Genomic DNA, 26,292 nt, shown 5'->3' with positions numbered 1-26,292 from the left:
TACATGGGATTCAGGGATGTCGTCTTGGAGCTAGAGTCTGGACTTGTTGCTCGGGTGTTTGGAAGGAGGTGCTTGTCTTGAGGAGAGTGCGGCGGCAGCTTTTAAACGTGGACTAGGTGGTGTGTCATGGGATTCCAGGGGAGGTTGGTGTTGACTGGGGGAGTGTTATTCAGAGTCAGAGATGAGTGATTGGGCTTCAAAGAGGATGTGAATAAATTTGTAAGTTGAAAGTGAATAAGGCGATGGAGCGAACTTTGGTTTGGTGGGAAGATTGTTACATTCAACGACAATAGAGACACATACAAATTTCACTCTTGATTCTTTCTTTCTTTTCAGTGGATATGCATGATTCTGCAAACACGGGATGTGGAAATGAACAAGTTCTCCAACGCTAATGCTTGTATACCAAACTCCTCTCTATGCAGAACTCCCTCCAACAACGCCCGTTTTTTCGTATGCTTCCGCGAGAGCACCTGGTGCCCCAGATGTGCAGAGGGCGAACTAAACCCCATATCAACCATACCCCATGTAGTTGTAATCCAGAACCGCACCGCAGTCAAAACCGTCCAAGCGAACCTTTGATCAAGCTCAACTTCCCGAGCTGGTCGTTGCAGTCGTCGCAGTAGACTCCTCGTCCCGAGCCGCCTTTGCATCTAAACTAAAAGGTAGATTAAGTTAATTAGCCATGCCATCTTTGCAGTCTCGAAACAGCATGTACGCACTTTCGTCGGGCCTAGAGAGAGAAATTAGTCCTGTGTACAAAGCCGTAGGGAGAGCAAGCTAAGAGAACTAACGAATTTCTGAAGGAGCTGGTAGCCGCCTATGCCTATGAGGACAGAAAACGCAGCCATGGCGAGGAATAGGATGGCGATGTTTGAATTTGGTAGTGGCATTGTGGTGATTGTTCTTTGAGGGGTTGTTTGTTGATGATTGGAAAGTATGCAGACAGAGGTTTGGTGAATAGGAGAGGGCTTTCTGCGATTGCGTTAATTGGCAAAATTCCTCTAAGAACGCAGAAATGGTACACAAACTTGGGATATCATAAATGAAAATGAACAAAAGCTGTTCAAGGTTCCCGATGTAAATAAAGAATCAGTTTTCTGCGTTGCCAGGGTGCTTGTTCTTTTCTCCGGCCGCTGACGGCAGGTCGAGTCGGGCGCGACGGAGCCGAAGCGAAAATGTGAGGCGGTCTCGCGGAATATTCACAATCGATGGATAAAGACTCTCCAAGCCAGACTCTTGTAGGGAATTTGGATTCAGCAATTCAAATACCAGATCTTCGTGGATTTTTCTCCTCCCCGCATTGGCGATGAATTTTTGAAGCAAGTTCGAGTTCGCTGGCTGACGTCCAGAGATTAAGTCTATAGAGCTATTGGGACTTTGGTAGTGAGTGGTCATGTACTGTATCAATGCGTTCTGGCAGATTAGAACTTGAAGGCAAGGATAGTAGGTTCCAGGTCTTGAAAGGTTTCCCAATGGACCGTCCTCACCCTCCAAAAGTGGGTCTAGAGCAGTGAGTCCAGCGGTTACCCAATTTACCAGAGTCGTTACTGGACTCTCCTTGGTGCTAGAGTCTTCCACGGCTGGCTTTGAAAGTCCATGGAAAGTTTTAGCCCATAGTCTAGCATCTCTAATTTCGTCCACGAATAAGTTTGTATCTTCTTCTGCGAAAAGCGAATCGTTGGGATCCAGCGAGGCTTTGACCCGCGTCCATGCATCAGCTCCAGTCATCTGCTCGACAACTATATGTGCAAAAGAAACTGAAGAGCTGTATTTTCCCACCATCCACGCTGCAAGGTCTTGGACTGCTTGTAGAGGTGTCGATAGGTTTCGTGTCAGTGACGCAACAGTGGATGCGCCTAATTCTCGAATCTCCTCATCATCGTCACTCAGAGTAGTATGGAGAGTCAGCAAAGCCTTCAGAAGGCAATCATCTCCTAACACGTGACCAATGCCATCGCTACGGAAGAATTCCTGCAAAGATCGTGCTGCTGCGAATCGCGTGTCGAAGTCCTTTCACATTCTAGTCAGCCTGGACTCTTCTGCAAGATCTGAAAACATGATTACCTTGTCATCACGAGTGTTCATTTGCATATACCTTCCCCAGTCTTCAACTCTGCGCCTCGCATTCTCCTGCAGAGGCTTACAGCTTAGGACCTCAGACAAAACGCTAAGGCCTATCATTGTGTCTACGGCAGCACACAATTTTGGGTTAGTTGGCAACTTGGTAATGGTCGCTCTAGCTAGTACATGATCGAGCTCCATGATTGCTGTCCGCAATGGTGTTGATTGTAGGTCTTTGGCTGATTCAAACATCAAGCAAAGACCGCTCAACGCAGCGGCGCGTATTCCAGGGGCTTTAGCCGACGCGGGCGCCTTCATGACATTGATATGAATTGTAGCAAGTTCTTGTACGATGTATTCGGATTGGGCTGGCATCCAAACCTCGGAGATACATTCCAATGTGGAAATCAAGGTTGTAATCCCGTATGCATTAGTAGCGAGTTCAACGATTTCTCCCAAAGCTTTGACATCTTGTTGAAAGGCAGACAGGTAGACAGATTGCTTGAAAGCAACTATTGATGCTTGGCCAGTTGTGGAGGTGTCATTATTGCCAGAGGAGCTGCTTTCAGAGAGGAGGTTTGTGAGGTGCAGGTAAGTGCTTAGAGGAAAAGCGCTATCTATGAGAGCTTTGGTGGCCTCCATAGTCCCTACTGTCGTATTGGCGTCAGATGTGGGTATTAAAACATCCAGAATTGTGTTTTGAAGATCGATGTATGCAGCTGAACCAAAGGTTGAGCACACGCTCTTCTGCTCAAGAGAAAAGCAGAGCTCAAGTGTTGGGGTAATAACTTGAACTATACGAGATTATCGGTAAGCAGATGGCAAGTCTAGCCAAGAATTGAAAGCTTACGGTCAGATGAAAGGTCACATTCTGGAAGATATCGCTCCAGCAGAAGCTTTGCCCCCAGAAGGGCTCCATGTTTTTGATTCTCTCCCGAAAAGTCCGCGGAAGACTCTCCACAAGACTTTATGAGCTTCTGAACAGTATTAGTCCACTCCTCACTAGGTACAAGAACACAAAGCGTTTTGGCAGAAAGCTCTCTGATTTGCCAGACTTTGTGACCTATGAGACGGAACAAACGAGCAACTATGCGCTCTCGGAGTTCTTCTGGCGGGCCGGCTCGCGAAAAATATCGAGAACAGGGAATATCGTCTCAAGCAGTGCATTAGAGCTAGCTTCTTTCAAGTCACTGTCAGATGCCGTCTCTAATAGTTGTAGCAAAAGGTCGCCGAGACTGGGATATTTGTCGTATGAAATGGCCGTCGCCCCGCCATCCCAACCAGCTTCTGTCTTCTCTTTGCTGTGGGTTCCCACGAGATAATTGATTAAGGATTGGAAAAGAAGGAGGCCACAATTGCGGATAGCCCATCTATGGAATGTTAGTAAACCCACAGATATTGAAGGGTTGGAGTTGTGTTTTAGAAAAATATGAACCTACGTCTCCGAATTGAGAGCATCAGAAGCTATATGTAAACATTCGAGAACGTGTCCCTCAGCTCGCTTTCTGACAGCAGCGTTCTTGAAAGTATCCTTGAGGCCATTCAAGGCGTGTACTTGGGGGAGATTTTGTTCTATAGATGCCGTGATAAGTGGGCTCCGTGCCTGTAACTCCAAATCTGCCATAATCTCCTCGAAGTTGGGGCTTGGGGCATCGGCAATCATTATTCCCGTGATAAGTGCTGGTATACCAGCAGACCGCCTCGTTGTAGAAGCTTGTGAGCTGATGGCTTCTTTCGTGCCCTGCTTCGGTTAGTGATTGTCGAAGTTGTGGTACGTTTGAGCATACCTTCCACCAGCGGCGCAACATATCTGTGTTTGTTGATTCAGAGCTTGGGCTTATAACTTGAGTCAGTTGGCAGCAGACAGTAAAGGTCAATGAGACAGTTGAAAAGGCACCGCGATGACGAAGTGTTGATAATTGCAAGAAGGACAAATCTCCAATTTCCACAAAACAATTATGGGCAGGTAACGCGATGTTCTCCGGGTACTTTTGATTGATCTTGGTGACAATTGTTCGCATAAGGTTGCTATTGAATTATAAGCAGTGCTATCTTTGACGGTTGTTCTGAAAGATGTATAACTTACCTGGACTCATGAATTGCCCTGAAGCTATAACTTAGAATGTCCTTGCTATCAAGAGCCTCAGATCCGTCGATATCGTCAAGTAGGTGCCCTTCTGGTGAATCATTACAGAGAATTCCGCTCACAGCTTGCCAGATACCAGAGCTCGAATGCACCATACGTCGTGTGAAGTCAATCCACTTCTCCCAGGCTCGTGATGGCTCACCAGGAAAATCTGTTGACGGACCAACTAAATCCCATACCAAGCTAATCAATTTAGTATAGAAATTGAATTCTAAGTCAACCAGTGGAGAATATTCGAACTCACTTTAAAGCAGCAAAACTAGCATGAATCGGTGCTTCAAGAACAGCTTGTCCAAGATCGTTTGAAGCTATTTCCACTTTCATTTCCAGATCATAAATCAATTCCTCAAGAAGTTTGATTTTGTCTTCTCCGGATATCTGTAGGCTATACAAAAGTCTGTACGAGCGCGCCACCCCATCAGCATAGTCTGCTCGGCCAGTCCTCCTCGAAGCTTCCTTTCCGCGCACAATGAAATCTATCAGAAGACCCAGTGGTCTATCGATCGAGTTCACCTTTAGATTAAGTATGGGCTCTGTTTCAGGGCATTCTTTTATCCTGAGGTCGCGGCTTTCGTGGTCGTTTGAAACCCCACTGGATATTTGACCTACGAAACAGTCCCGCAAAGCATATGCCAGAACATCTGAAGCGCCAATTCTTACCTCTTCAAAAGGGTCCATAAGAAGATCCAACAGTAGTCGCATCGAGCGGGGAATGAAGAATTCTACTGTGAAGGGCCATATTGTAGAGTTGACGGGGATTGGAGGAAGCCCCGGGGAGTCTTCCAGAATCCTGGAATGTAGCAGTAAGATAATGGCCTTTAAGGACGTGATATGTCGTTGATACGAGGCGGTTGGAATCAGCTCTCCAAACAAGAAATCCAGGTACCACTCAACGAAACGCTTGTGTTTTAGCAATAGGGATTGTATATCTTCGTGGAGCGCTTGCTGTGCTACCTTATGCTCTGGTTCCGATCCTTGGGATAGCTTGAACGAAATTTGATCGAGCTCTCGAACGAGAAATGCAGTTGCACCTCTGATTCTCTCGATCATGTGTTTGGAATTGGTTAGAGTCTCGTTGCGAAACTTAGCATCCGTATCAGAGTACATTGCTCCTAGATGAGACTGGAATAAATCTAAGGTGGCTGGACTGAATGGACGGATTGACGAAGCAGATGATACCAAAACCGAAAAAGCGAGTGACCGAACAGTTCCTGAGAAACCGCCCATAAGACTACCGATTGCTTCCTCTTGAAGAACGATACAAGCAGCTGGTTTTTTATTTGATGATTTCTGGAACTGAATAGTGCCTATTTTGCTGTGAGTTTCGATATATCAAGGTTGGGAGGGGTCGTACTTGGTTCTTCAACCAAACCAGCTTTCTTCCCTACATCCATGGCTGCAAGTTGTAAAAGTGCATGGGCATCTAAATCCTGGCTTTGCAGATTTGGAATTGCTCTCTGCTGGTTGAGGCTCTCCAATAAGGCCAATGAACCTGGGCGGTCGATCTTGAATAGTGGAGGAAAGAGATAATTCTTTACATTTTCAAAAGCTTGGGGGTCCTTTGCAAGACCCTTTCTTATCCAACGCTGCCATAACGTACTGTAGTCGGCTTGGTGACCATCGGAACTCTCAGCGACGGGCTTCATTGCCTTGAAAAGGGTCACAAGGAACTTGCCAGCACCGGGAGAGATGTCTGGCAAAACCATCCAGTCAAAAATGTCCAAGATAAAAGAGTCCCAGAGATCTTCATCAACGCCCCTTGCTCTCGCTTGATCAGAGAGGGAAACTTGATGAATCCGAGCCTCATAGGCTACCATCACGTCTTTGGGAGAAATGGTGTTCTTGCTCAAAAAACATTCCAGAACCTTGAAAGCAGGCTTGACCAACGACTGAGCATTCTGATGAGCGATTATAGATAGAGTTCTTTTTAATACTGCCCTTTTCAAAGCTTCAGAAGCTTGCTGATCGGGATTGCGAGCAATTAGTGACGATGAGAGCTCCAACACTTGCCGCATCGAACGATTCTGGTTTTTCTCGTTCCATTCAACATAAAAATTAAACAAACGCAGAGGAGTATCCCTGGCAAAGGCAACTTCTCTGATAGGAGCGCAGGATGAACTTCTACATTGCTCAATGTAGTAGCAGAGTTTGATGCAGGCATTTCCCGATGCATGACGAGGCTGCGAAGCTTTCTCGAGAAAATCGTCAAGTTTTGCCTTTGCTAATCTACATTGCTGACATTAGTCGAATTCTCTAAGAAAATAAGGTTACTTACTGTCCTTGGGACTGAATAGGTCTCTCCTCCAGCCATTTTACCAGGAGACGATCGTCTTCAGGTGCTTCTGGAGCTGCCAGAACCGCAGTTTCTGGATTTTGTTTACCCATTGCACCTTCAGGAAAGACTAATTCAAGGTACTAATAGATCTCCGAGTAGGTTCCATGGAGAAGTCATTCATAGCTCCGACGATATCTGGTTTGAGAACTACAGTACTCAATTTTCAATCTCCGTTGGTCATGTGATCATTAGATGGCCCGAGCGCCATCTAAAATATTTCTGTCATCGTCGAGGCAAAAGAATGCGGATTAAGATTTCCACCACAGCTTCACATTCTCTTTCAAACATCTGCGTCTGTGTATTAATCTGTGTCGCTCAAGATGTCATTCTGGGATAAGCTCACCGGCCGAAAGCCCTCTTCAACAGATACATCAACGACCCAGACACCAGATCGGCAAGACTCTTTTCAACCCACCCCTTTCAATCCGCAAGACGCCCAAGATGTTTCCTCCTTCCTTAGCGGTCCTACCATTCCCGACCCATCATCATTACATCCTCTTGCTGGTTTAAACCAGCAGACCCTAGACTATCTATCACTCGAAGAATCCGCCCTCTCAGACCTCCCTGGGTCGCAGTCAGCCTTGCCATCACGAGGATGGTCTGACGACTTATGTTATGGAACTGGTGTGACATACTTGTCGGCACTGACAATTGGAGGGGCGTGGGGGCTACAAGAAGGACTGCGAAGATCAAATGGGCAACCGCCAAAGCTACGGTTAAACTCCGTACTGAACGCTGTCACACGGCGAGGACCATTCTTGGGAAATTCGGCTGGTGTTATCGCGATGGTCTACAATGGTATCAATTCATACATTGGCTATATGCGGGGGAAACATGATTCGGCAAACAGCATTTTGGCCGGAGCAGTGAGCGGGATGGTGTTTAAGAGCACCAGGGGCATCAGGCCGATGATGATATCTGGAGGTATTGTGGCTAGCGTTGCAGGCGCATGGGCAGTAAGTCTTGCTCTCATCTGATTTTGATGGTTTCACTAATTAAATATGTTCCAGGTAGCAAGAAAAGCCCTCTTCTAATAGGATTCCAGACCTTACAGCTGATCGATTTGCTTCATACACACTTCATATCCTCCACCGATATCGGTCCCTCCCTGTACTACAACCTTTTACGCCTTCAATTTATGTTTTAGACCATTGATGGGTGTAGCATGCATAAGCGACGGACAACTCTCCTCTGGCTTTGGCCATATTGTACATATATTGTAGATGGTAACACGCAGTCCGTTGGGTGGACAGCGTGGGGGCGTCTGATTTTAGAGCGTATAATCTTATTGCGTTATGAAAGATATGCGTTCTCAGCTATATGTACACCTTTTCGTGTCAGTATCTCTGTGGGATATATCTAGTGTCTGGTGGCAGTAGCTTCGTTATGCCAGTACTGGCCACATTTAATGCATCTCCCGATGCATCAGCTTCCTCAGGCCTGCTTGAAGTTCCCAAGTATTTGGAAATTCTCACTCTTCTCTTGTGTCTGAAACCCCTATCGATGAGTGAATTTTAGAAATTAACTTTGGTAGAAATACTAACAGTCGCTCGCAGTCGTACTTTCCGATTATTATCTTTGCAGCATTTCTTCCTGCTCTCTTGAGAACAACAAACTTTGGCAATACACATACTGTCTCGCCCCGACCAAAATGACAATGGCGACTTCAAAAATTACATTCCCAAAGACAGCAAAGGAAGCATTAGGATGGTCTCTATATTATATAGCGGAGTCGGGTCACCATTCTACCTTCCCCGAAGAGTTCGGCCTAGACTTTAGTCTCACCGATGTAGCCATGCTAGATCCCAAGAAAATCGAGGAGGAGGGCCTCAAATCTCCAGCTTATGTCGGTCTCGATCTCGAGACGTCTCTCGATGGCGTTATTCGAGATTCGCAGATGTGGGAATATTCACGCATGGTTCGCCGATGGTTATCTCAAACTCCAAACAAGAAGTTCAAAGACGAGGTAGAAGGACTGATAGATTCCGAGTTGAAGGCTTCTGGTGTGGATATACAGGGGAAAGAGATGACTTTTTCGACAAAGGTGAGTGTCATTATGGAACAACGCAGATCATTCCATTAATATTCTCTAGGCAGGTACACTTTCCAGACAATACCAAAAAAGAAACGCCGGCGCCGACGGGTCTCCCAACAAAAAAGCGAAGTTCATTAAGAGAGGTAAGGAAAACGAATTCGAAGTTCACCTGGAATATCTCATGGGTGGTCATAGTGGGTCGTCCAGAAAAATCATTCTCTACTTCACATACAGCACTTCCTTCGTATACTTCCTAAGAGCCCTTCAAGACGCAACGCAGTTATGCACCATACCTCCCATCGACTTTCTAGATCCCGCACCTTCGGAATCTTCTGGCCCCTTTCCATACTATCCTGGCTATCCACGCAGTTCCGGTAAACTAGGCAACAAAGATCGGGACCGAAGTATTCCAGATTCGGCGAGCGAAGAAGGCAATCCTACAGAGCTGTGGAGCCTAGACAACCTTTGCTTAGACTCGCCAGCTCAGATTATGGTTGCAAGGCCATTCAGACGAAGTGCGAGAGGCTATACATTGGCAGATGGGCCCTGGACATGTCGGAGGTTCTCGACTTCAATCTCTGGTGGGGCAACAGTTGGGGCGAATCTTGAAATAAAGGAAGAGTCGGATTACTTGGAGATAGTAGATACTCTGAGAGAGGCAAATAATGCGCATATAGGCATGAAACACAGTCTTTCTGTAATGCATGTAAGTGCTCGCCACGGAATTCTTTATCTTGTGGAAATGAAAGCAGCTAATATCTAAAAGTCTATGGAATATTCTTCAAAGAGGTCCTGGTTGGACAATGTGATTCAGGAGGAAAGAGCTAATCAGCGCACAAAGAATTCACTGCTGGATGAGTTGAAGAGCCGGACTGCTGAAGAAGTAGAAGCCGATGATCTAGGCATGAAGAGGATTCTCGATGACTTGGGTATCAAGGAATTTACTGATGATGAGGTTGAAGAGTTTGGAGAAGGCTGGATGGAGATGTGGACTAGGAAGAATGGGTCCAGTGGGGGTCTTTGAATTTGGAGATTTTTCACGAATGTGGACGGACGGCGGTGATGGTTCATTCGGGAAAACATTCATTATTCCAGTTGAAAGGCGTATGTGATTTCGGCCGGCTTTGACAGCTCACATCACGACTACAGCTACCTTATATTACAGTATGAATACGCTGGACACCGCCATTGGGTTGTCACGTCCATGTCCCCCTATCCGAACGCCGCTACTGTAATAAGCGAGAAATGTGTTCATATAAACGCCTTCAAGTAAGATGGAAGACATTCAACCATCGTTGCAACCAAACTACCTCAGCATTTCTAATAGCCATTAACATTTTATCTCTCCTCTACTACCTCAATAAACCTTGAAGCAAGCTTTGATTCAAGATGTGCTGGCCGTGGGCTGATGTCTATCTGGAAGAGGAGCCTAAAGACAAGCAGAGGAAACCGAAGAGAGTCAACTACTATGATCCGGTAAGCAACATGTGGGTTAAATTGGAAGGAGGTGGGCGTATTGTGAGTATAGCGGCTATTTGACCTCTTTCTTTTGTTGCTGTGCTTTGGTATCTTTCCTTGGGCTTGAGGTGTTTGCCTCTTTTTCCTGGCTTTGAAGTGGCTGAGAGCGACCAATTCACTTTTCAACTCTGCCGACATAGCATAAACTGCCAGACGAACACCCGCCATCTTCTCATTCAAACTATTCAACCAAGACAGCCTCAATTCTCAACCTGACTTTTCCCAACAATCCACCACCCAAAAATCATACTCTCGCCATGACGGTAGCCGAAGAGAACTTCCAGCCCCAAACTCGAGATACGACCAATGGGCCCAATCTCCATACCTATATCCCCCGCTCAGATGGAGCCATCATGGTGGGCAGCATAGCCTACTTCCCCGAAGGCTATGTGCCTGCAGCCGCCGCTGTACCCACGATTCCAGTCGTCGTTCAGCCTAGCCAACCAGCACTTGTATACCCACCCCCTTATACATCATCTCCATACATGCCCCAAGTGTCAGCCGAGTATTTCAGACAAGTCTTCTACCCTCAAGCAAGTCTTCAACCTAGTGGCCATTTCTGCCTTTGGATATACCTATCTTTCAGCTGTATTTTATCTTCCAGTTTAACTTGAGCTAATATAATCTATCTATCCAGGTCGGACAACAGCCAGTCAACTACCCAGTCGCTATGCCCATGCCCATGCTTCCCCAGCAGCCCCAACCAATCTACCAACAACAGCCATACATGGCCCAGCCACAGCCCGCATACTACGGCCCCGGCTTCCAACAGCCACCTTTCGGCACCATCGGCCACACGGGTGGCGAAATCATGGCCCAGCAGATACAAATGGCCGGTCATTTGGAAATGGATAAGCCGCAAGAGATGAAGCCTGCTGACGACGACAAGTTCCGCTTCTACTGGGTGCGAGAGCTAGATAATACCTGGTCCCAACGGAACCGCTTGACGATTGATAGTGGGGATATTGGGGATGTTAGGTGGTATGCTAAGGATGGTTCTTTCTATGCGGTCAGACTGCCGATGTCTTAGGGTTGAATCGTTTGCGTGAGTCATTAACTTGCCTCCGATCTCTCGGTTCAAGACCTTTGCTAATGACTTGACTCATACTCGTAATAGTTATTCGACGGATATTGCAAAGCAAAAATGAATACTCGCATACCATATCGAAGACTCGCCATAAAGGACTTTGGCATGGAATCAGACTTCGTCACTTTTTTGCATCTAGTGGATAGTTGTAAGATAGTTCGGAAGATACCTTCCCAGGGGTTAACGTTGGGAGGATGATGGCTTTGATGTGACACTTCACGACGCACGCGATAAATTTCCACTCGTTTATTTGTACTCGCGGCTGGGAGATGGATGGATGGATCGTACCTTGCAAGTAGCTCCTTCGTGGGGGACATAAGGGGCCATGAAAGTAGCAATGAGACGCACATACAATTTTTGAGCCTGGCTGAACGTGTGTTGACTTCCATAGACCTCGTTTTTCATTCGTCTGTAGGACTCGTCGGCGAATTTCCAATACGCGCGGAGAGTCAAGACTGTACGAATGCAGAATACAAGGCCTGGATAAAGACCTCAAGAGCTGATATTCAAGACTAGAACACTCACCTCGAGCGCCTTCAGCCCGCTTTTCGTCAATTTACCATCCTCAACAGCCCAACTCGGATCCCCGTACAGCACCTGCTCTACAGCATCAACACTCCCAGGCAACTCGATACTAACCACCGCATTATCATCCGTGTACTGGCCACTCGCAACCCCAACCAACATCTTCCCGCCCAAGACCCACGCACTAGCATCTACCAGCACCTCGCCTCCAACCTTGAGCCCCTTCACCACATGCGCCCCGAACAGAACCCCCTTGACAACATCCGTCTGGAACACTTTGCCCAGATCCCCAGCCCCAACATTGATATCGTCCGTAGACGGGTAGATCCAATACGTAATCCCCATCGCACCGTGGTTAACACTCAACATCATCATATTCTCCACCTCCTGCGCACTAGGGATACTCTGCCAATAATCCTGCTCCCCAAACGCCTGCAGCACACTCCACGTAGGCTTCCTTCCTATCGTCCCAGGCCCGAGGTTTGCTTGATACAGCGCAAAATCATCCAGGCGATCCGACACGTCAGTCAACTCGCCTATACAATTATCGCACCCGCAGTCGCCGTACGTCGTATTGCAGGCTGTGTCCCAGGGTATCGACCACGTAGCATTTATAGCAACCGGGTACGCGTCCTCGAAAATAATATCCCCGCCGCCGGCGTATTCCTTGTAGTAAAAATCCTGGCAGTTGAGAACCAGGGAGACAGGATGGTAGGGATCCAGTTCTTTCAACTGGTCATAGGCCACTTTCGTCGAGTTCAAGGCGTAGGACCAGCCGTCTGGTTCGTCTGCTGTATACCACATCAGGAGACTGCTTCTGTTTTGCCAGAGCGCGACTTGGTCGGATATGCGGGTGCTGTTTTGGAACGCGAAGCGCATGTCGTAGATGTTGAAGAGGTTGAGGGAATCCATGAGGTCCCAGTATGTGGCTAGGGTTGCGGTGGGGTAGGATTGCTCTGGTGTTCCACCATCGGGAACGATGTTGATGGTGTTGTAGCCTTGAGCCACGTACGTCTCGAGGGGGGTGTAGGTAATGTTGTCGGGTATCACCTGGCCGCCGCCTGCGTAGCCTCCATTTGGGAAGATACTATTTTTGAGATTGATAGTCAGTACTGAAGCTTAAGACTTATGGAGCAGAGATAACCAATCATATAAATGTAAAAAATTCTTCAAATTTATAAAGTCAAAAATGATCCCCCAACTTACCTGTACCAGCCGGAATAGGAGTTATTCGCGTTTTGGACGTAAAGACCACCGAATAGGTTGTCGATTTTCACAGCACTGCCGTATATACGTGAGGGCAGAATGTATAATTGTGTACTACCAGTATATATCTGCTGACCGTCGGGAGAAGTTCCATAAATGGAAATCTCGTAAGGTTGAAACCGGGGAGAGAACGACGAGAATGAAAACCCGAACAAGTTCCCAGTCGAGTTGACGGGTACTGAACTAGACACGAGAAGTGCTCCGCTCTCTTCGTTGTGAATCTCAAAATCTACGGTGGTAAAAGCATTGCTTGAGTTCGTCCCAGGATTATCGAACGAGGCATTCTTGTATGCCTGGCCGAAGGTATGGGAAATAACCGCATCCACAATGAAAGATCCAGATTCATCGCTCTCAAGAAATATGCTATATCGTGGCTGAACAGTCACGTATAGCAATGTATCTTTTTGCGGGGTGGGGAACTGGAACTGCCCTCCTGGATCAAGGGAGTCATTTCTAGCTTCCAAATCAGCATTTGTTTCGCGGGGAAAAGATTGTCTACTCACGAACTCATATACGGCTTCCCACACCATGTCGGTACATCAGAAGGAGCATTGAAGGCCTGCGAAACATCGATACCCAATGTAGCGGCCAGCCCTAGCGTGTATTGCTTCACGCCCCGCATCCCGAGACTCTGTTGCCCAGCACTTGGACTGGCTGGTGTCTCTTCTCTCACGTCTATACAGCCAACGAGTGAAAGAGAGCAAACCCAGACCAAGGTACGAGAGCAGGAGCTTTGTATTACCCTGGAACCCCTCATTGTGCATCACGTGTCTGCACTTGAGATGCAACGTTGCCAATCGACGGGCGATAACAGTCTTGATTCCGGAATATCGATCGGCATCTCAGGACTCATAGTGTCTGTAATGCGGCTTTCGGATTTCTAATGGCTGGTTGAGCCTTTAGGTTTGATGATCGGCCCAGATTGCCGGTCCGAAAGAAGCAGGTGGGTGAGGGGTCGTAGCGGGGCAAAGATTACCTGCAAACTCTATCCAAGTGATCTTTCTGTAGCAAAATATACCCGGGAGAAAACGATACTCCAGGATTTTCAAAAAGTGAAACGAAGAGGGACCTGTAGAGGGTGGGGAAATGATACTCAAGAGTAGTGTCGTTTTGAAGATAAACTCAGCTTGGCGTGGGATTTCCCCGCCATGGGATGGACCCACTTTTTATACAGTATAGGGAAAACTGAAAATGCAGAGGATTTGTTCATAGGTATACGATCTAACCTGGATCATGGAGCTGGATCCCACAGGATTCAGCCCCATCAGCCGCGAAAAATGAAAATGCGGATAAAGGAATTTTGAATAGTGAACATCCGATGACTTGTGGGGTGCTGTTCTGGTCATTGGAACTAGGGGAGGAGGTTTCGCCTGGTCTATTGAGACATTTGTTAAAAAGGCTGCCTTCACTTTGATTGCATAGCTGGAAGCCGTACGGATATTCTATGTCCACGAGTTTTTCAAAACCGAATAGCTCAGTGCCTATGTTTGAAGTTTTTGATTTTTTGATTCATACATTAGAATTGAGGGTATAATGGTGGTTGCGTATAATCAAACCCCCCGAGCTGATCTACATCTACGCCATTGTATGGATAGGGATCTATTATTCGTTAGCTACAATTCAGGAGGCTCCAAAGAAAAATTTCTTACCCCAAAATATAGAGTCAAACAAATCCATCGGTGACATGTTCATTGTCTGGTCGACGATTTGAGGAGAAGCCATGCCCGACGGCATCAGTTGTTGGTTATAATCGATGCTGAAAGTTATCAGTGTTAAGTCATGTTCAAAGATGGGGGGAAACTTACGGAGGCAATAGGCCATTCTGCATTGAAGCCATCGCAAGGGCCGCATTTTGTTGTTGCTGAAATTGAAATTGATTTTCATTCTGCGCGGGGTTGGGGTCGAGACTATTCCCGGGCTGTCCTTCAACGACCCAACCGTGGTCATAGATGTTTTTCAATGCCGCCAGGGCACGAGATAGCGGACCACTCAACTCGATATCCTTTTCGGATTGGGGTAAATGCATCGAAGTCTGGTCTCTCGCAGCTGTAGTTGAGAGTGCTGATATCAGGTCTCCTTGCAGCTGTCTCACTTCTGGATCTGTTTTCGTCTCGCCCAGGATGCCAAGTAGCACTGCAGATGATAAGCCGTGGTAGGTGAAAGCCCAAGACCGAGTTGGAATGACACTCAAGGAGTGCATTTTGAGATACATGCGCACTGTCTCGGTCAGATTTTGCTTGCATTTTGCAGCCAGCATCTCTTTCTGCGCAACATCCATTCCAATTATCTCTCCACGGCGGAGAGCAGGTCTGCACAAGACGGACACAACAAAAGCAGTGTGAAGGCGGACGGCAAAATACTGCAGCCGATCTTGCACAGTCTTGCAAGAATCTTTGTGTCGAAATTGGGGGCAAACTTGTTGACGGATATTTTCTACTTCCTGGGAGTCTTTGATAATCTGATTGAAATCCGGATCGGCGTTGCTGTCGTTGTTCACGGACTCGAGGATCTTCGAGCAAAGTTGATACATTGCCTCGGTGTATGACCAGCCTTCATCCGCAGTAGGTCCTAGTGGCAACTGACATCGTGTCATCATGGCAATGGGTGAGCGGTCAAATGAAAGCGAGAGTAAGCTATCTTGCCACACAATTGTCCACCTTTACATATATTAGCAAAATTCTAGAAAGCAAAACAAGAGTACACACCAAAGCTTCCTTCTAGGTAGATCGCTGGCTGTTGGTTGAGGAACCCGTGCATTTTCATGAGGGCCTCGATGAAGTCCAAGTGCTTGGGCAAGTCTACAAGTGAGTCCTATCAGAGCCCAAGATGCTTCTGCTTTCATGTCGTTTGCCAGAACAAATCCAAGGATTAGGAGTGCCTGGAGTGATTCTAATGAGGGGCGGATCAAAAAGTTTGAAAGCCTCAAGCAGTGGAATGACGCCTGGACTAGATGGATGTCAGAACAAATTTGCACAGGACACAACTGACATACCAAAGGCTTGGGATGTAGCAACTCGCTTGTGATAGGACAATTCTGTATAATTAGTTGCAACTGCGAGTACCGCGAACAGCATTCCCAACCAGGCAGAGGAGACTCCCTTGCCGCCATTGGCAGGATGCTTCGCAGTAGCACTTCGGTCCTCGAGGTAGATACACAACTTCGATTCGAAGTCCTCGATATCTATGAGAAGACCCCAGAAGGGTTGGACTATCTGTTTGTAGATTTGGAAAGTCCTGGGCGCGGCGTCAGCTCAGTAGGCGATATCGATCAAGGTATAAGCCTGAAGACAGACCATTGGATATCATATCACTTACTTTAGAACGTCTCTATCTGAAGGTAACGCCGCAGCGATGTCTTCCTTAACCTTGTCCATGTGTTCTTTGGACATAAATGGATACGACGAGGTTGATATTTGCAGCCCCAAAATGGGCATTATATCTTTTCGAATGACATCTTGCTCGCCATCTCCTGATGTTTGACCGGCCCTCGCCTCCTCACTGAGGAAGGCAGCAATGCTGTTTTGGCCAAGATACCGGGACTCGTTGGGGTCATCTTCATCTGAGCTATCATTAGCTGCAAACCCCCGGAGCAACTCGGGAATAGAAGAGTATATGGTAGTGCACGACTGGTGACACGATACCGCACGACATGTGGGGTCTGGGGTAGTGGACATTGCACCCAATGACCATCTCCGAGCCTTCGCCGGGATAAGATATGCAATATCGCGGTTAGAGATTATGGGACTCACCGGTTGTTCTCGGCCACCTGTCATCTTCTTTCCTAGAAGAGCTTGCACTTCCCGGCGACCTTGGTCTCTTGTTTCCTGCTACAGATGCTGTTTGCTTTGTCGCATTCTGCTTCGGATTGTACGAGCAAAGACTGGCATGGTCTCGTTTCACACAATTCTCACACGGATGTTTATTGTCACACTTTACCTTGCGTTGCCTGCAAGGCCAGCATGCGGTGCCTGCGGAGGTACGAGAAGATTTAGCCTCTGAAGGGGGCGCTGGACTGGATATTCAGGAAAGACATCGCGAGCTCACCATATCTCACTTTTCTGTGCGAATGGATGATTTTGTTTGCCTCATCCGGGGTGAGAGAGGTGAGAGAGTCGTTAGGCGGCACCTGGTTGCCCTCACTCATGGTGGAACTGGTTCCAGGACAGTCGAAGGATGTCAATGGAGTAAATGGAGGCGTGAGTTCCCCGTTGGAGAAGAATCGGAGTTCTCGGGAGTGTTCGGCGTCTTCACTACTTTTGCTTTCATGATGAATAATCGCTTGTAGGATGGGCATTATCTAGCTTTAAGTGGAGAAGCGAGGCTAGCCACACTCATGTGCATGAGGAATGGGGAGATGAAATATCTTCTGATCTGAACGTCAAATGGGAACACAAAAGTGCAAATGCACCTGAATGCTTTAATGCTATCCTATTCTTCTCTTCACAGAGCATCTCACTCCTATTGGGGGAAGCATGCATGTCGCAGTCGAGTTATTGAGGGGTACTGTACCGGTAAGTGACGGTTTATGGCTTTTCCCGTGTTGTTGTTGCGGGGTTACATCTCATTTTGAGCTTTGAAAAAGCTCTGCCCAGCTCTCTTCATAGTATTCAGACCGTCGATCGAGTCGCATCTCATGTAGCCCACGAGTCATGTCTGGTCATATTCAACCTCAACATATGCATTTCCTGGACTCACGTGATAACGATGCCTGGTCGAGAGTATCGGATTTGACCCCGCTGAGATACTTAATATTTCTCGTGGGCCTTTATACCCAGTGGAATGAAGGCTCACTTGCGTTCTTGACTTTGGAAGCTACCTAGGTACTTGGAGTCTTGTTTATATCACGTGAAAGAGTATACTTCCGTTCATATAAGCGAGGCGCCTTAGATTTCCAACCTAATTCGACCACACCTCTCCTTCAAAATCGAGTTCTAATCAGTCTACAGTGCTATGTCCTCGACCCGATAAGCACCTGTCTTTCGTTACCAAGATTACTCGCGTGACTCCATGCTGGTTGGAGTTGATCTCGTTTTGACTTCTTCCACGGAAAGAGTCTTCACATTTTGGTCCACTTGTTTCCCTGTTTTCAAGTCCCTGAGGAATACTCTGCACTTTACATTCTTCACTTGCCAAGTGGCCTGCATTACATTAAGATGGCTTTCATGCTAGGTATTGTCCTTGAAATTACGGTGAAAATGACCAACACACTCCGCATCATCCTCTCTGGCTCTCACCAAAAGATCTTCGTCTCTAACAAGTCACTGGATCTCCAACGCCCACATCAACCGCCGCCAATAGCAACTCCATGAACCCCGCACCAATCTCCTTGATGTTCTGATTGTGCTGCGATTGACTGGGGTAGAACGGACACGAAGCATCATCATTCCCGAATCCAAACTCGACCGTATAGGCATGAACGAGATTCAATGAAGTATCAGCAAAATGGCGTGAGTAATGGTAGTCATCACTCGCTCCTGAAGTCGGATATAGGTTCGAAGCAGGGAACACGGAATAGTCGCGCCCGGCGGCGGTGCTCATGGCGCTACCGATTCGTGTTGCGGCATTGAGGTTACCACTGCTCTCATTAGTTGGGCTGTATTCGCCATATCCGTTACCAGAACCTGGCGTATCAGTCAAAATACCCCGAACACTGTCGTATTGAGAGTTTAGGAAGTTCATGGTGGGATATTTCGACTGGTTTTCATCGCTACCCCAGCTATACAAGACATCTCCGGCATACGAGTGCAGATCGAGGAACCAGCGGATTTTGCTATAGGTATCCGTGATCCATTTGATGCTCTGCGTCTCAGGTTCAGAAAAGGCACTGGTACCTGAGAGTCGGAAATTAGCTTGCAATTCACTTCAATTGGGAGAATTCTAGAGCCATCAGCGTACCATGATAAGTCTCATCAGAAGGGTCGGTGGAGGCAACGCTAGACCTAGCGCTAGAAGCAAATTCTTTGGTGAAGTCCCACACAAAGTCGAAGTTACGATTCAAATCCACGCCAATGGAATCAGAAGAACCTGTGGATGACGCGGGGTTACGGTTCTTGCGCCAGCAGCTGTTTGAAGACTGATCATACGCTACGCCGTCGGAATTGCTCAGCGGCACAAAGACTATCCCAGTTGACAGAGCTGACACTACCTGAGCATGGGTGTAAGATTTAGAGCCATACTTGAGGCCGACATTGTTCTTGTTGGCGTACAGCAGGTCGCCAATAAAGAACAAGAGACCATCCGAGGCTCCTCGCTCTCGCGCGTGGATAGCGGAGTTCAAGTACACGCGGTATGCGTCGTTGCACGTTCCATTTCCTCCGACTTTGCCACCAGCGATGCTTGCTCCTTTATAGGTAGTGTACGGAGTCGTGAAGGTTGAGATGCCGTACACACTCGCGAGCCCTTTCAAGCCGCTTGCGATTTCCTTGACGTTCAAAAGCGACGTTAGCGTCGTGGTTTGTGTCCCTAGCCCTCGTGGCGCTATGGTGCCAGAGCTGTAGCGGTCGCCAGTTGCGATGGCGATACCATTACCGGATGATTGGCGGCGTGCCAGCCTTGGTAGTCCCTCCTGCTCCTCGGGGAGGAGGCATGCCGAAGACAAAAGTGGCGCGAGGCCCGCGATACAGTACAGAGATGAGAATTTCATATTGCCCGGCGGTGAACATGGGAATTGATCAGAAAACCAGTCTATTGCAATTATATATACACTTTGGAAGTCCTTCTACTAGGAAGCAAATAGCTTTGTCAACGCGCTTTGCCTTCTGCTTCAGGAAGCTGCTTGAATATCACCAGCTCGAATGCCAAGATGCTAAGCCCGGCACTGGAGAAGTTGAGAAGTTGATAGTGGGCTCGCACTTATGTATTGGGCAGGTCACGTAGTGTAGATGGAGGGAAATCGAGGCACACTGTTAATACCTGCCAAATCGGGGTTGTTCCAAGCTTTGCCAAGTTTAGTCAAATCCTGCCAAGTCCAGATCAGACTCCAGATCAGAGGACGTAAAATCGGCTCGTGTCTATTGTCTTTAGATCGGACAGATCCGAACTGAAAAGGATCGTTAATCATTATTTTCATGTTGGGTTCATACTGCCAGATTCCTTCACGTCGTCTATTTACGTCAACTTGACAGTTTTTAACGCAGTAACTTATCAATACTCTCTTCCTCATATTTCAGATACTATTAAACCTTCGCTGACAAATACAGATGCTATTTCTAAGTCGCGTTGAGATATGAAACTCATCAAGAAGCCGAAACGGTCTTTACCCATCTCCCGGTAATCGACTCACATAATCAGACGTCCCTGAACGACTGCCGCCACCAATATCCATCCTTCTTAACTGCTCCGCCGTTCCAATCACACCCTTATTCTCCACCTGCACACCTCCAAGTGCGCGAAATATCTCCGGCGCATACCCATCCCTCGGCTCCACCCCTTCATACACCATATACCCCGCATCTCCCTCATCCCTGTAATACGGACCATATATCTCCTCTGGTTCGGGCCAGCCCGCCCACAAGAAGACCCCACCCTGCCCATCGGCCAGCAATTGGTTACTCACAAAATGCTTGTGCCCCTGACACAGATAGCCTCCACCAAAGTCATCTGACTTGTCCCAGGCGTAGCCTTGCGGACAGACGCCTGAACGCAGCAGTTGTGTGCGTGCCTAGATGTCTTGCTCTTGGAGGGCGCGTGCCGAGAGGGTGGGCAAGCGAGTCTGCAGGCGCGCCATGTATTCATCCATGGGGCTGGTGAGGATGCTCCTCACATGTGGTGGAGCACGTGAGACTGGCGGGGCTAGGGTTGCTGTCCTATTTGCTGTAACGGCGTCTCGCTGATCTGTGCTAAGATGTTGGGTTGGATCCGGGAAAAAGCCGGCTTGGGTTCTGATATCGCGATTATACACTGTTTTAGGGATCATGCCTTCGATGAACGTGCGGCTGTTGTCACCTAACGGGTGGTCCTCCGTTGGTCGGCGCAGGACGGTTTGGGGACGTGAGATTGTTGAGTAAGGACGGATGCTGCTTGTTGAGGAGAGAGGAAGTATGCTTGGAAGCTGAGCGATGCTGGTCTGCGTACGGGAACGTGAACCAAGAACTTCACGTTGCTTATTCTTTCCTCTATCATCAACATCAGTACCGTTTGTTGTCGCAGAAGACCCCGCTGCTTGACTTTTTCGAGTTCCGGACGGTGGAGGTAACTGATATGAAAAGGTCGGTCGGCGCGAAGGTTCGCTGTCTTTGCTAGGCCCGGGAGCCATGATGAATTAGTTGGGCAGGTTCTAGGTATCTTCAGGTAATACGTGAGGTCACCCAACACTGTTGTATTATACTTTCGTGGATACTTGTGAATGTTCGTCGGCGTGAGTAACCTAGGGGATTTGTGAAGCCGAATGATTATTCGTTCATGTATTGAGAGCATAGCAATTAGTATGCCGCGGCGAAGAACAAATCATGTACGTTAGTTCGGAAACTTTCGAAGGGGTTGAGCTTTTTGGACCGACTCAGAGCCATCATCGAGGACCAGGTTACCTATACAGTCACTGGTGTCTAAAACCTCTCTCTTGTAAAGCAGTGGTCACACTAGTCTATGTTCAAAAGAAAGTTCATATTTTTACCTTAAAACTTTCGGAGGGGTATTGAACACAGCTCCACATGGGCTGTCAGGATTAGGCCAGGATCCTGAATAACTTGGGACCTGCATATAGTATTTGCGTACGGATGCCGTGAGCTCAAAAGTTGGGTCACGATCGTAGCATTTGGAGAGAGCAAGACAATGCAAAAAGAAGCAGCATGCTTTGAACGCCGAGTCCCAAAATTTGGGTAGCGAGGAAGTACTTGAATTTATAAAACTGTGAATCATTACTATAAAAGTACTTTCTGTTCACGTGCCACCCAATAGAGCTGAAATGCCGTTAGTATTCTCACTCCCACGCTTGTATAATGGCACAAGCGAAGACCGAATTTCGTTGAAACGAACGCCGAATCCTTCACTGTCGACACGTCCAGGACACGCTGCAACATGAAGCTCCTCATTGATACAACTTCGCTCACACCGAATTGGTGGAATACCAATAGGCCACTGATATTTTCCGAAAATTCAAGACCCAATTGCAGAGCCAAATTGCTGCTCAATTAATTCCTTCTTATTTGAGGCCCGCCTAGTCCAACCATGGGCGACGACATTAGGAGGCGTTCGGCCTGCGACCGATGCCACTCTCAAAAACTGCGTTGCCCTCGGCGTCCAGGTGAAGCTACATGTGACAGATGCGTCAAAGCTCGAACTTCATGCATTTTCAGCCCTTTTAGACAGAAGAAGCCTTCCCCAGAGGATCCTTCATCTGCTACTGTCAGCTCTCAGATCCCTGCCACTACATTTCCAACCGAGAATGTTTATGAGAGCTTCTCGAACGGCAATAAGCGGAAGCGGGTCAACAGCAACTTTGAGAACATCGGTAAGATTTACATCTCTCCATAGTCTTTGGACCATGTTACTGTGGTCTTGCTTCGCATGTGGATGATCAAGAACCGCTAAGAGTCTAAATGTGGATCTTTGTCATGCCTAAACGCAGATCTTCTTACTTAAATGACACTCATATGTTTGCTCATTGGCTAATCTAGTTGGTAGATATTGACCCAAATATATTGTTTGGATGCTCGCTCCCCGATTTTGAGCAATCTGGACACAATATGATGAACGATGAGTGGCCCTTGGAGTCTTTGACGCCTGGTCAAGACTTTACTTCTAACTACACATTTGGTGATACCAATGTTGGGAGTCAAAATCCATCCATGTCCCTTGATATGGACCCCATCATATCGAACAGTCCTCAGTGGCAGCAGCCTAAAGAAAGTAATTTGCTTCAGTTTCCAAAAGAGTCGCCCCCACCCCAGCCAGTGTCCAATATAAGCTGGATTGTTGGTCAAGCTGGCCCTCGATCCATTTCTCATGTTCTAGCACATGGTTGGGACTCCGCGGCGACAACAGACACACCTGAATCCACTGTAAGTCGACAACAAACATCTCTTTCATATCTAGTAAGAGATATTTAGTGAGTTCTAAATAATCACTCCAAATGTCTCACTTAACATTTTCATATGTAATCTTGCCGAAATTTTGAAGGACATGGCACTGAATCTCTAAACCACACAGAGCGATCTGATTCGAGACCTTTCGGATTTGAGTATTCGTCTGTTTGATCACAGTGAGCATATGCCTCCTCTATCAATCCATGACCCTGGACCTACGGACGCTACGAAGGACTATTCTAGCTACAGCGTCGATGAGTTGTTCCAATTGACACAATCAGTCATCGATGTATACCCATGTTTCTTGAATACGTTCTTTGGGTCACAATCACCCCAGGCTTCAAGTCCAGATTCAATGACCGAAAGCAGCGGTGGGTCTACTGGAACAAATGCCTCGACCCCACAGAATCAGAGATCCAACGATGAACCAGCACAAGAGTCAAGCAGAATTTCCCGAAAAGCCCCTCCAGACCATTCATCGATTCTGCTTATGCTCTCGTGTCACTTACGCCTCATAGGTATCTATCAACATTTGTTCAAGCATATGAAAGTCTGCGCGGAGCAGAAAGGCATTGCACATACCCCAGGACAAATACAGGCAACATTTTCTGTGCCTCAACTCCGAGTTGGATCTTACAGGCCCCCACCATCGTCTGCTATCCCGATGCAGATGCTTCTCTTCGTCCATTTTGCCTCTCAGCTTTCCAGCTATGCTGCAGACCTTGCAACCGAAGTACAGGGTCAGGATATTGGCGAGTCATTTTCCATGAGGATTGATGACCAGGGCACCCTTTCACGGGCAGCAGCTGAAGATGTGAAAGGCCGGGCAAAAGATATGTTTGACGAGCTGGGCAAGGTCAGGAATGAAATGGGAAGTATGGGGCTTTTAGTGTAAGGCCCAGCAAGGATTCGCGTGACAATTATGACATATTTCTGGCGGCGGTTCAGCTCTAGGTGGAGATCTGGAGTTTTGCAACATGGACATCGCAAAATTCCCGAAGTGCAGTAGCTGAACTAAAAGCAATACAACACTGTCGCACTGCTGTCATATTAGGTCTGGTCGTCGTCCTCGTTGCACATGAAGCTTCTTTCAGTGGCACGTCAGAAGCGTGGGCTCTAGCCGATTAAAACAACACGAGAACATTGGGGCTTGAGACTGAATCTTGGTAAGAATTACTCGCAAAATATTCTCAAGATAGTTCTAACGGACTAGCTGTGCCACCAATATTCAGAGAGGATAGATTAATAAGACCGTTGAGAAGACAGCTAGATGCTAGATTAGGGTCGAGGTGTAGCTTTTCGAAGGCTACCCAAGAAGACAATCTCGGCTTTCACTGCCCGCTAGCATGCATCGAGCTATTCAACAACATCCCCGGAGACAATATACTGCTTCTCCTTTTTGAAAGCTGAAACCGTTGTATTGGTCAAATTCAATGTGTCCTGAACAATCTGTGGCGGGGTTGACCCAAGCCATTGCCCCAGCGACATGTCTATTCCAGTCAGCTTTACTCAATAACCAAAAACATTGGGCATAATCACCAGAGAAATGATCCGCCTGAAGCACCTCAATAAACATCAAGTCATCCTTCCCAACATTCTCAACGTAATGCGTCATTTGCTTGGGGATGTATCCCGTATCTCCCGCATGGAAGTCGAAAGTCTGCGCATTGTTAACAGCGGCGTATATGCCGATCCGCGCTGAACCTGCGATAAAGTAATTCCACTCATCGCTTTCAGTGTGCCAGTGAACTTCGCGAAGCGCTCCTGGCTTGACTGTTACAATCGCCACGGAAAACATGGATGCAATTGGAAACATCGTTGGGTCGAGGATTTTGATGTTGCCTCCTTCGAGGTCAAATGTTGCACCCTGCTCGGACAGATGATAGGTGTATGAGTCTTGTCTCGGCAGAATACCCGCGGAGCCGACAATGGTTTGCTTGGATATATCTGTGGGTGCTTTGGTTCCTGGGAAAATGAAGAGTTCTCCTGATGGGATATTATCCCAAGCAGAGAGAGGAACGTCGAAGTTCTTGGACAAGATTTCTTTCTGATTATGGAAGTTAGCATGGCTTGAATTATCGAGCAAGAGCTTTACTGACGGGATTACGGGTGAAAACTTCTGTGGCTAGGAATGTATTATCCTCGGAAAACTCGCCGTCATCAAAAACGAGAAGAAACTCAACGCCTCCTGCCAGGGCTTGCAAGGAATGTGGAACACCACTACTCCTCGTTAGCTTATGTCAATATTTCAAAGAAGACCTGTACGAACGGGGGAAAGAACCAACTACACATCAAATCGTCAGCATCGCCAATGCATAAGCTTCTCAGACGGGCCACTTACACGTCGCCTGCATTCAAGTCATCAATGAAAGTCTCCCCTTTTTCATTCACGGCCTGGACTCTCACGCTACCATTCAAAACATACGACCATTCTGCAGCTTTGTGCCAATGGAGCTCTCGATAAGCCCCTTCCTCTAACCTCATATCCACACCAGCCATGGCGGTCGCTGCTGGAATATTATCAATGTTCTGCTGTCTTGACCACCCACCCCTGTTAAGCCCCAGCTTCGCGTGGCTGAGTCCTAAAGGCCACTGAGCGTTATCCACGCTTCCATGGTCTGTCCCAGGCGGTGCGAGTTTATCGGGGTTCAATTGAGAATATTCGTCCGTTTGTGGTCCTGGATCAGTTCCACCTTTGCTTCCTCGGATCTGATAATGTGTCAGCGCAGTGCTCTACAGATCTTAGACCTACGTGGGTCTCGTGCTTTACAAGAATTCCGGAGGCAAAACAAATTCGACTCTTGACTTACCGGTTGGGGATTCTCGACATTGGTAAAGTCAAGATACGTACCCACCACTGCAGCATCTGTTTGGCCAGGCACAAGGGTATATTTGATGTCGTCTGTATCATCGTTCTTCACCACGTTGGCTGGGTTATAACCCAGAAGAGCAGTTGGTACCGCCGCCGTCGACGTCCCTGTAGGGGCACCAAAGGCATACTGCGAGAAGCTTGCACTAGCTAGCAGAGCTGTCAGGGTGTGGAGGGCTTTAGGAGCCATTGTGGAGGTAGTTGTCAATGGAGAGTTTCAGGAGCTTGCTTGTCTTTCAGAAACGTTGAATACTTGGGCGATGATTGAAACCAACCAGTGGGATCCCATCGCTTTAATATATATCCTCCTGCCCTCCCCTCCCCAACCCCATCTTCAAGCAGCTTCCTTGCTCTTCCGAAATGAAGGTATTGCGGGTACATGGGAAATTCGAGCTCCGTACGTTCTCGTACTCCGTACCCCTCTT

The 26,292-nt window shown here is 47.5% G+C and overlaps 8 protein-coding genes across 8 annotated transcripts; 2 read left to right on the top strand and 6 right to left on the bottom strand.

Annotated features, from left to right (window-relative positions):
• Nucleotides 1–3,151: 3,151 nt before the first annotated feature.
• Nucleotides 3,152–6,595, bottom strand: TRM732 (tRNA (cytidine(32)-2'-O)-methyltransferase non-catalytic subunit; the record flags this gene model as incomplete). Its single annotated transcript, XM_031150819.1, has 7 exons — nt 3,152–3,434; nt 3,504–3,805; nt 3,852–4,092; nt 4,151–4,393; nt 4,455–5,517; nt 5,565–6,436; nt 6,486–6,595. 7 exons carry the CDS (start codon nt 6,593–6,595, stop codon nt 3,152–3,154), a joined length of 3,114 nt encoding a protein of 1,037 aa, XP_031004746.1.
• A 270-nt stretch (nt 6,596–6,865) lies between these two features.
• tim23 (Mitochondrial import inner membrane translocase subunit) lies at nt 6,866–7,579 on the top strand (the record flags this gene model as incomplete). Its single annotated transcript, XM_031150818.1, has 2 exons — nt 6,866–7,501; nt 7,556–7,579. 2 exons carry the CDS (start codon nt 6,866–6,868, stop codon nt 7,577–7,579), a joined length of 660 nt encoding a protein of 219 aa, XP_031004745.1.
• Nucleotides 7,580–9,969: 2,390 nt separating this feature from the next.
• On the top strand, nt 9,970–11,128 carry LHYA1_G005873 (uncharacterized protein; the record flags this gene model as incomplete). Its single annotated transcript, XM_031150817.1, has 3 exons — nt 9,970–10,056; nt 10,239–10,550; nt 10,736–11,128. The coding sequence occupies 3 exons, from the start codon at nt 9,970–9,972 to the stop codon at nt 11,126–11,128; spliced, it is 792 nt and encodes a 263-aa protein (XP_031004741.1).
• Nucleotides 11,129–11,677: 549 nt separating this feature from the next.
• Nucleotides 11,678–13,598, bottom strand: LHYA1_G005872 (uncharacterized protein; the record flags this gene model as incomplete). The annotated part of the gene is made up of 3 exons (XM_031150816.1): nt 11,678–12,797; nt 12,917–13,429; nt 13,480–13,598. The coding sequence occupies 3 exons, from the start codon at nt 13,596–13,598 to the stop codon at nt 11,678–11,680; spliced, it is 1,752 nt and encodes a 583-aa protein (XP_031004740.1).
• Nucleotides 13,599–14,492: 894 nt separating this feature from the next.
• LHYA1_G005871 (uncharacterized protein) lies at nt 14,493–16,650 on the bottom strand (the record flags this gene model as incomplete). Its single annotated transcript, XM_031150815.1, has 6 exons — nt 14,493–14,575; nt 14,626–14,732; nt 14,782–15,633; nt 15,682–15,922; nt 15,969–16,210; nt 16,292–16,650. 6 exons carry the CDS (start codon nt 16,648–16,650, stop codon nt 14,493–14,495), a joined length of 1,884 nt encoding a protein of 627 aa, XP_031004743.1.
• Nucleotides 16,651–16,705: 55 nt separating this feature from the next.
• LHYA1_G005870 (uncharacterized protein) lies at nt 16,706–17,270 on the bottom strand (the record flags this gene model as incomplete). The annotated part of the gene is made up of 2 exons (XM_031150814.1): nt 16,706–16,983; nt 17,021–17,270. 2 exons carry the CDS (start codon nt 17,268–17,270, stop codon nt 16,706–16,708), a joined length of 528 nt encoding a protein of 175 aa, XP_031004742.1.
• Nucleotides 17,271–18,226: 956 nt separating this feature from the next.
• Nucleotides 18,227–19,619, bottom strand: suro-1 (putative carboxypeptidase; the record flags this gene model as incomplete). Its single annotated transcript, XM_031150813.1, has 2 exons — nt 18,227–18,807; nt 18,872–19,619. 2 exons carry the CDS (start codon nt 19,617–19,619, stop codon nt 18,227–18,229), a joined length of 1,329 nt encoding a protein of 442 aa, XP_031004722.1.
• A 4,735-nt stretch (nt 19,620–24,354) lies between these two features.
• oxdC (Oxalate decarboxylase) lies at nt 24,355–26,057 on the bottom strand (the record flags this gene model as incomplete). The annotated part of the gene is made up of 6 exons (XM_031150812.1): nt 24,355–24,488; nt 24,538–25,045; nt 25,098–25,218; nt 25,268–25,282; nt 25,340–25,707; nt 25,809–26,057. The coding sequence occupies 6 exons, from the start codon at nt 26,055–26,057 to the stop codon at nt 24,355–24,357; spliced, it is 1,395 nt and encodes a 464-aa protein (XP_031004723.1).
• Between the last annotated feature and the right edge of the window lie 235 nt (nt 26,058–26,292).

This window comes from Lachnellula hyalina (assembly GCF_007821495.1).
Source record: "Lachnellula hyalina strain CBS 185.66 chromosome Unknown contig00081, whole genome shotgun sequence".
Taxonomy (NCBI): Eukaryota; Fungi; Ascomycota; class Leotiomycetes; order Helotiales; family Lachnaceae; genus Lachnellula; species Lachnellula hyalina.
Note: the sequence above shows the minus strand (reverse complement) of the source record. Positions and strands in the feature narration are given on the sequence as shown.